At 43.7% G+C, this 8,540-nt stretch overlaps 1 protein-coding gene across 2 annotated transcripts; it reads right to left on the bottom strand.

Annotated features, from left to right (window-relative positions):
- Positions 1-1,179: 1,179 nt before the first annotated feature.
- On the bottom strand, positions 1,180-8,319 carry LOC120740360. Of its 2 annotated transcripts, XR_005697355.1 has the most exons (7): positions 7,953-8,319; positions 5,027-6,906; positions 4,522-4,615; positions 4,395-4,444; positions 3,487-3,555; positions 3,088-3,210; positions 1,180-2,994 (listed from the first exon to the last, which is right to left on the bottom strand). XR_005697355.1 is itself a non-coding variant. In XM_040042688.1 (6 exons), exons 2-5 carry the CDS (start codon positions 6,902-6,904, stop codon positions 3,514-3,516), a joined length of 2,064 nt encoding a protein of 687 aa, XP_039898622.1. In that variant the 5' UTR covers positions 6,905-6,906; positions 7,953-8,319; the 3' UTR covers positions 1,180-3,210; positions 3,487-3,513. The 2 variants fall into 2 exon arrangements, 1 of the variants encoding a protein (XP_039898622.1); XM_040042688.1 differs by having other exon boundaries at positions 1,180-3,210.
- Positions 8,320-8,540: the final 221 nt, after the last annotated feature.

Here is an 8,540-nt window from a genome sequence, read left to right as displayed (position 1 = left end):
CAGAGGTGTAAGAAACTCCCAAATATAGAAGCCATCTCTGTGACACCAAGGCTATTTCTATCCAAATGAGTCAAACGGAGCTTCAGATATAAACTGTTGAACATAAGCGATGCAGCAGCTTGCGGCCCACATGTCCTCTACCACCGAGGAACAACAACTCTGAGACGATCGGTGCAGGTCTATAAAAATCAAAGCCTTACCTGATTTAAGTTTGGCCCGGCTCACCTTCAGGGTCACCTTCTCAGGCCTTACCGGACATTTTTAGATCATTCCCTGGAAGTCCTGTTCAGAAAGCTTTCAATGGTAAACATCAACACATTTGGTTGAAACTGAAGAAGCTGACACGGCTTTCATGTGGAGGATCATCTCTGGTAACGGGAGCCCCATCTTCAGCTACAATTGAGTTGGTTTGAGCAGCTTTGAAGCCAGATTTGAGTCCGTTTGAGTTTATCTTCTTCCCGAAAATGAAAATCAAGCCCATCGCAAGTTAACTAGTGATGACAACGGGGCTTCTGAGACATCTAAAATAGCAGCCATGCTAAGAAACCACAAACGGAGGCCACCAGATTTGACCCAGCCTTACGATTTGGTTATCTGGCGTCACTTTAACATCTGGAGTCAGGCTAAGCAGTCATAGAAAGGTGGTTATTATCTTGACAAGCAGAGTGTGTTCACATGAAAGCAACCGCGCCAGCAGCATCTGACCAATCAGACACATGGACAGGTAGCAGCAAAGCCACTGATCAGCACTTCAGACTGTGTGTAAAAACTAGTCCTGCCTTCACACTAACGCCCACAAAGAAAAAGAAAGATGTTACAATAAAGAAGTTAACATTACTGAAATTAAACTCGCGTCTTACTTATTGGTTACAAATACTTTGAAGACTTGGAGTGAAATAATCTCCTACGATCGTCTTCTATTAAAGAGAGTTCGTTTCTGATCGTTAAACTTCAGATACCAGCAGCAGGATGTTTTCAGTTGTTTATCAGCAGAAAGACTTAAAGTCTGAGAATAAAACTCTTCAGATGGTAATTTGCCGAACTCACTACCTGCCCTGCAGCATCAACCATTTTGCTCCTGTGTGGGAGCAGGAATGAAATTTCGGCATGAACAACATTAATAAACTTGGCGAAGCTCAAAATCATTCGTGCATTTCCAGTTCAAAACACAGACGAGGCTTCAGTTTAACAGACTTTTATTATATAACTTTAACGATTTAGTAATTAATTAAGAGGAAGTGCAGGCATGAAACCAAACGGACCGTTTCCTTAAAAGCTTTTTAAACATTTCAGTCCAGTAACGACAAACACAGACGGACAGTCAAAGCTGCACTAGGCCACTCCAGCACTGCTAAAGGGTCAATTCACCCAAATCACAACTGATTATTATTATTAATTTTAATATTATTGATAATGATAATTATATTATTGTCATTATTGAGGACAATGCATAGACCCTGGCAAAAGTTAAATCACATTTTTGATTTTTTTTACCCATTCACTGAACTTTTTAAATCACCAAAACCTCCTCAGGCTGCCTGTTTTGGAAATTCCGATGTTTTCTCTTAGATTTTAAAAATTTGTTTTATATTTTAAAACTGTTTATTTTCATAGCTGTTTAATATAGCTTCCATTGTATTGCAAAGGCTGAATACAACAGCTGAAATAAACTGTAATGGCCCTTTAGCTTTCCAAATTCATCATTATACAAACAACTGAACTGGTTTTTGTCTGGGCTCAGCATCAGTGGTATAGAGTTAGTTACTAGTAATACAAACATTTCCAAATATTTTTCCTGGAATTAAAAAAATTCTTGTGCTCACCAGAGACGTTTTGGCCAAAATTAAAATCACCAGGACTGACAAAACTATTCAAACCAATTTTTAAAGGTGAAGTTTCTCACACTTAAGACACAAAACACTTTCGTTTATCACCTAGCCTTAAATAACAGGAAATTGATAGAAGTCAGCACTGACTAACTGCTGTTTACAGGGCTACAGAGCCCGACTGACTTTTGCCAGCAGGTGGCGCTAATGAATTGATAGTTGAAAAAAAAAAAAAAAAATAGACCTTAAAAAAAAAAAAAAAAAGACTACTGAAATTTGATGATTAATTGTTGGGGTGTAAATTTACTTTACTACCATAAATATTGTAGATTTTTAAAATACATTTATTAATCGGGTGTTTTCTCACAAAAGGGTTTTTGCCTTTTGTAAAACTCCTAGCATTAAAAGTAAAATCACCCACCTCAGCTATGCATTTAATCCACCCCCTTCAGTGCTAATATCCTATCATGTATCCCAGAAGCTTTACATTTATATCTTAGTTCAGCATTTTCCCATCACCCAAATTTCAAACCTCTAAATAAACGTGTGATTTGACTGAACCGACCCTTTAACTTTCCTTTATTTTTATTATTTTAAAAAAATCCTTCTATGTGAGATAAACACTGATAAACATCTTTTTAATGGGTTGAATCTTTTCCTCTATTTGGAGAAAAACAAACTCCTGACACCGCTGAATGAAATGTGCTTGACTCTGGTGAATGTGCAGCTTGTTATCTCCATCAGCGAGGACAGGACGCCCTCGTTTCTAACTGTGAATCTTAGCTTAGTGCAGCTTTATTTAAATTTAAATAATTTAAGTAGAAAAGGGAAGAACAGACGGACATAAATAACAGCTGAGTAATAACTAGTAAAATTAGACTATAAAGTGCATCATAGCAAACAGCCGTGCATGCAACTGGAGGAAAATAAATTATGTTATGACTGAACAGGAATAGAAAAGTAGTACAAAAACAGTAGAAAAAAGTGGCCTCATATAAAGATATTATACTCTATACCGTACATCAATAAAGCTTATTTAAACTCTAACGTAATGTTCAAATTATAAACTATCTTTGTGGCTAGTCCAAGTGTGGATCTCCAAGAGGAGGAATAAATAAACACAAACCATCTCAGCTCAGTCCAGTTGGGGTAAGTGCCTGTTAAAGACCTACAGAAACAGAACCAAAGACACTTCTTACTGAAAATAAACCCAAAGTGGCCGCCTGCTTCCATCTGTCTGCCGTGATGGGTGAAACCTTACCAGAAGGTTTGTTCTTCTGCTCGAGCACACACGTACTTTAATTAGTGTTTGCAAAACAAGGGGAAAAAGAAAGATTAACAGCTGAGGTGAAGTCAGGCAGCTCCCGTCGCACCCTGAGGAGATCTGAGGACACAAACACAGGAGGACGACGTCAGGCAAGGACACGATTTTTTTTCTTTTTAACGCTTTGAATTCACCTTGTTTGGATACGTGACACAACTTTTGGTCCTAAATAAGCTCTTCAAAGTCCCCAGATTCCATTTATCAATTTAAAATGCATTAATAAACAGTGTTAGCACTGCTGCACATCCAGCCCACACACCCACAAAAAAAAAAGGACTCTTAAACCCAAGTTTCATGTCCTGGTTTAAAATAAAAGTAAAGGTCGACAGTACAAACCTCCAGTGCCCGCATGTGTCCTCTGTGTCACCTCTTCTGCTGTCTGGTCGCACTTATGAACAGTTTGTTCTGTTGGAGACAAACGAACGTCAGCCGCAAATAAAATGCCAAAATCAGGACGTTCACAAAAACAGCTCAGAAAAACAAAAAGAAGAGCAAACGTTTAACTCGTGCTGAGCTTTTAGACAGCATCAGCTACGAGGCTAATGCTAATGGGGTCAAATGCTGCAGTTCCTCTAACGTCCACTTGAGGCTTCAACAGCGAGCCAGTCCCCAACGTGCAACTTTACAGCAGAAATAAACACGTTCAGCCTGCTACAGGGTCCAGTTTTGACCTCTGGTTTCATCCTACAGCAGGTGGACTGCTTTCTAAGTCAGCTGAGGCTTAAATTCCAGATGTGGCTGCTGCGACTGACACACTTACTCAGACTCAAACTCCAGCGCCTCGGACTGCAGCTGGCATCGGCAGCGCTTGTTCTGCTCTGTAGATCTTCTGCAGGCTCGAGGGCCTCGTGAAGCAGGTGGAGCAGAACAAAGACTACTGCCGCCAGCTGCAGTTACAAGACGATGGAGTTTGGGAAGAAATCCACTGGAGAGACAGCAGTTTAAATGAATCAAAGTAAGACCTCCTTATAACCATTTAATAAGGCATTTAAGGAAAAGACACTGGACATGCACTTTTGATTTTAACTCTTCTGTTAAATAATTAAAAAAAAAAAAAAAAACCCAGACTAAAATGTTTTAATATCCAGTTAAATTTCAAACTGCTTCTTTGGCCTCGCTGTGTGTAGCATGTGGAAACGTCCCTCTACTTTCACACACGCCTTTAAACATCTGCAAAAAGCAGCAACAGTGACCCCTGCAGGCCAAGCAGCTCCTCACACTCCACCTCATTGCTATGTTTTTACCTTGTGCTCTGGACATCTCATTGAGAAGTTATCCTCATTGAGGACACAGCCTGGAAAAACAAAAGCAGGACATGAAATAACCAAAGGAAAGTCAGTACTGAGCATCACCGAAGTGCTGAACTCGTACCCGACTGGATGGCACATCTGTAGTGATAATTCCTGGGGCAGCCCTTCTGGAAACAGCCCATTATTGCACCTGTTTGCTGGCAGGTGGAACAAATCTAAAAAAAAAAAGAAAAAAAATATTTAAAAAAAATATTCATATATTTATTCTGGCTCTCTGATAGAGTAGCTCTGCATGATTAAACAGTTCAGAATAATCCATATTTATGGCTGGCTCTCTAAACAGACATCTCCTCCTCACTTTAAGCCAGCTTTCTTCTGATTGGCTGTGTGTCGGAGATGACCCCATGAGGGATATCCACGGTTTATGACATCACACAGAGCCATGAGAAGAAAAGAAAAAAAAAGTCTGTACCTCAGTGTTTGGGCTTTGAGGAGCTACTTGCTCATACACTGACCTCATAATGTGAAACTATGAATGTTCATAAGAAACACGACCATCTTTGGGACTTTCAATAGATTAAAAAAAGAAAATCGTGTGATAAGGATCATATGTTCTCAGAACTCACCGTTTCCTGCGCGAGCCGCGCTCCCTCCTCCAACCCGTACAGCTTTCCTCGGATAAGGAAGACGCCGGCAGACCAGATGCCGCAGTCCTCGTGGATCCAGCACTCATCCAGGTGAAGAGGCACCTTTGGGGAGGCGTTGCCATCAGCAGCTCTGCTGTCGTCTGAGGGATTTACCCCTCGGCTTTTAGAGAGTCCGTTTAGCTCCTCCTTCTGGGCGTCCACGCTGGGATAGTAGGGGCCGTGAAGGTCCCCGAGGCCCATGACGTTGGCGGTGTGGCCGCACAGACAGCAGAACAGCGATGACTCGCACCGGCTGTCTGAGCTGAGCCGACCCGGCTGAAAACAGGAAGTGTTGGGAACAAACCCGGACAGAGACTTGCAAGCAGCCCGCCGCCCTCCTTCGCTGCTCCGAACAGTTGCCTCCTCCTCCCGGTAGTTGACCACAGTGCACGCTCGCCGCTCCAGGTGAACAAACGGGCAGAAACCGCCCGATTTCTTCTCCTTTTTGTCCTCTTTAGTTTTCACATATTTGAGCTTGATCTCAGTCTCTGTCGGAGAAAACAGAGACGAAGGCCCAGTCTGACGGCGGCGTTTCCTCCGCCACCTTGCGACAGTTTTTTTGTTCGCCACCGCACTCCTACAGGCTGAAGCATTCTGGTGCGGTGGCGGCGATGGTGGCGGGATCCTACGCTTCTGTTTTGTTCTTCTTAACTTTTTTGTTTTAGGAACTGCAAGCGGCTTCTTTCGTTTGTGATTAACGGTTTTTGCATTTGAAGCTTCGCGCTGATGCTGCGTCTCAATCTGCGGGGACTTCCTGTCCGTCCCAACATCTGCGTCAGACTCCTCTGAATGGCTTCTTGCTCTTTGTGGCGACTTCACCAGCAACTCGTCTGAGCTAGACACCCTCAAGACGTAGTCCATCACTTCATCGGAGTCGCAGCTCTCGTTGTATATACCCACAGCGTCGTGTTTGACTCGCCTGCTCAAGCTATGGCGAGATACGTTACAGGTGAGCGGCGGGATTTCTGAGGCCGGCCTTCGTATCCTAGCGCTGCGGCGGACTTCGCTTTGCGGCGCTTTTTCGCTCTCACTCTGAGGAGGAGGAGTCTTCTGGTAGCATTTGTTTTTCTTCTTCTGATCAGTGACAGAAACTTCGATGATGTCGCTGTCATCGCTGGAGATGTCGACCGCAGATTCAGCTGTGTTGGCGTAAACGGCACCGAGGTCGGATAGGAGGACGACGGGCCGGGTGTGATGTACAGGAATGTCCACCGAGCTGTCCGAGGAATCTTCCGAGTACGAGCTGTCAGGGCTGGGTGAGCTCAGAGGCTGAGGTAGGTGGTAGCACGCTCGCTCTTCGTCGAGTGAGGACGCGGCGGGGGACAGGGGCTCCACCATGTGTGTCACGCCGTCCTGCATGAAAGAGCCGCACAGGAGCGGCTCCTTCGCAGCGGACACGAGGAAGATGACATCAGAGCCGCTGTCGCTCTCCTCTCCGCCGCTGCTTTCAGGAACGGGGCCACCGCTCTGCTCGGGCCCACAGAAACCCCGATGCCACAGGCTGCCATGGACTCCGTCGTGGTACAGATCCAGCCCTGGACCAAGCGTCGAGTTCATGTAGCCCCCCAAAGACTCTGGGCCGTCCTCCATGTCCCTGCAGCGCACGGGCGCTCCTGGCTGCGTGGAGAGCGAGCCGTAGGAGGAGGAGGAGGCTCTGGATCTGTACGAGGAGGCGAGATCTGTGCTCACTGGGCGTCTGTGGTACCACTCGGGCTTCTTGGCCAGGTCCATGGCTTCAGCGTGGCTGCGGGTCAGTGGGTTGTAGCTCTTTGACAGGTCCATCGCCATGAGAGGAGGATCCTGGGAGGACACATCCATCACTGCAACACACAGACGAGCAAAACCCTGTGATCCAGTTAGCACAGCTTCCCAGTGATTAAAAAAAAAACACCCCAAAAACACACAGACTGAAAACTGAAAACAGTCACTGGAAAACCAGAGCAACTGAAACTTTAAGAGCTGTTTTGTTAGTGGGTAACAAATAAGTTAACATTTAAAACCACACGTGCAACTTAAAGAATATTTATGGAACAGACAAAAACAATCAGTTCAGTGTTGGTAAACAATGGATGGTCATATGACCTGTTTGTTATTAATATGAGTTTACAGGTAAATGGTATAATAAAAAAAAAAAAATGTATTAGAAAATAAGCATACAAACGCAGATCTGCATAGACCTTTATAGCATGAACACATTACGATAAATCAATGAAAATTTATTTTATTTTTTTAAATTTCTGCTGTCAGTCTCCAGGATTATCAGTAACAGTGATTGGCCCACAGTGACACTGTAATCCATCATTCAATTACACTATCCTTCTTTTTGCCTTTGTACAGCTATGACTGATTACAGACTGACCTTGATGCATTTCTGTTTTGTATTTTTGAATCATTTCCCCCCAAAAGCCACGCAATCAATAAAGTTAGACACGAAGTATCATTCCTTTTTTTAAATTTGCATTTTGTTCTTTTTTTTTTTTTTTACCCGTGATAATCGTGACATGAAAACCAGCTCCTATCCAAGAAATATAAGACGATAAAGGATTTAGTTTCACAGTATCGTCCTTTCTAATCAAATTTCGATGTAGATGTAGCTTACTATTATTTTATTTATTTAGCCGGACAAGCAGTAAAATATAAGCTACTTTTAAATAATACACAGGAAATAAATGTAAATATCACAATAATTTATATCTGATGACTAAGGATATGGCTATAGTGATTGATGGATGAGAAAAAAACCCAACTAATTAATCGATAAGTTATGTCAGCTTTTCCTCTAACAGGTAGGCCCGTTCACTCAGATGCCTCCTAAAACCTGCCTGTTACAGATGTTTTGCTGTTGTCAAACAGCTGGGGATCTTACCCCTGAGGTGTTGGCGGTTGGGGCGGACCTCCCCGATCCTGACACTGCGGACTTTAGGGTGACACCTTCCCCGGAGCAGCGCGAGTAGCGCGGTTAGCTAACGCAGCTCTCCAGGCCCATGGCCCGGACTGGATGTAAACAGCAGCGACGCCAGCCCCAGCTCATGCTAGCCGGACAGCAAGCCGACGTCGGCCCGCTACGCTGCTCCGAAACGCAGCCGATACTTGACGCGACGATGACCCGTGAACATTTCCGCGGAGGTGAAATCCACCAGGTAAACCCCGACCTGCTGCTACCATCGGTATTTTAAAGTTGTCATCATGGACGTCTCTTCCCTCCTAAGTCAAGCCACCGCGAAATAAAGCGGAAGAGAAGGCGGCGTCTTCAAAATAAGAGCTTCAGGAAACCGTCAACATCTATTTGTATTTCAACTTTGTGTCACCTTTGCAGTCACACCGAGCTCAGGCACTTCTGTTTTGTTTGATTGAAAACTTTGTTTGTAATCGTGACTTCACCAAAATATCTGTTACTCTTGTTTTTTTGATCATTTTCTTTTTAGTATGCTTATACTGAAGACTTATTTCACAC

The sequence above is a fragment of the Simochromis diagramma genome, unplaced genomic scaffold (genome assembly GCF_900408965.1).
Source record: "Simochromis diagramma unplaced genomic scaffold, fSimDia1.1 OVJJ01000321.1, whole genome shotgun sequence".
Lineage (NCBI taxonomy): Eukaryota > Metazoa > Chordata > Actinopteri > Cichliformes > Cichlidae > Simochromis > Simochromis diagramma.
The sequence above is the reverse complement of the archived record's forward strand: the minus strand, read 5'-3'. Positions and strand labels throughout refer to the sequence as shown.

Coding starts and splice junctions, on each gene's coding strand:
- LOC120740360 (XM_040042688.1), bottom strand. CDS start 6,904: ATGGATGTGTCCTCCCAGGATCCTCCTCTCATGGCGATGGACCTGTCA. Junction 4,616..5,026: donor CGCGGCTCGCGCAGGAAACG/GTGAGTTCTGAG, acceptor TTTTTTTTTTAG/ATTTGTTCCACCTGCCAGCA. Junction 4,445..4,521: donor CAGATGTGCCATCCAGTCGG/GTACGAGTTCAG, acceptor TTGTTTTTCCAG/GCTGTGTCCTCAATGAGGAT.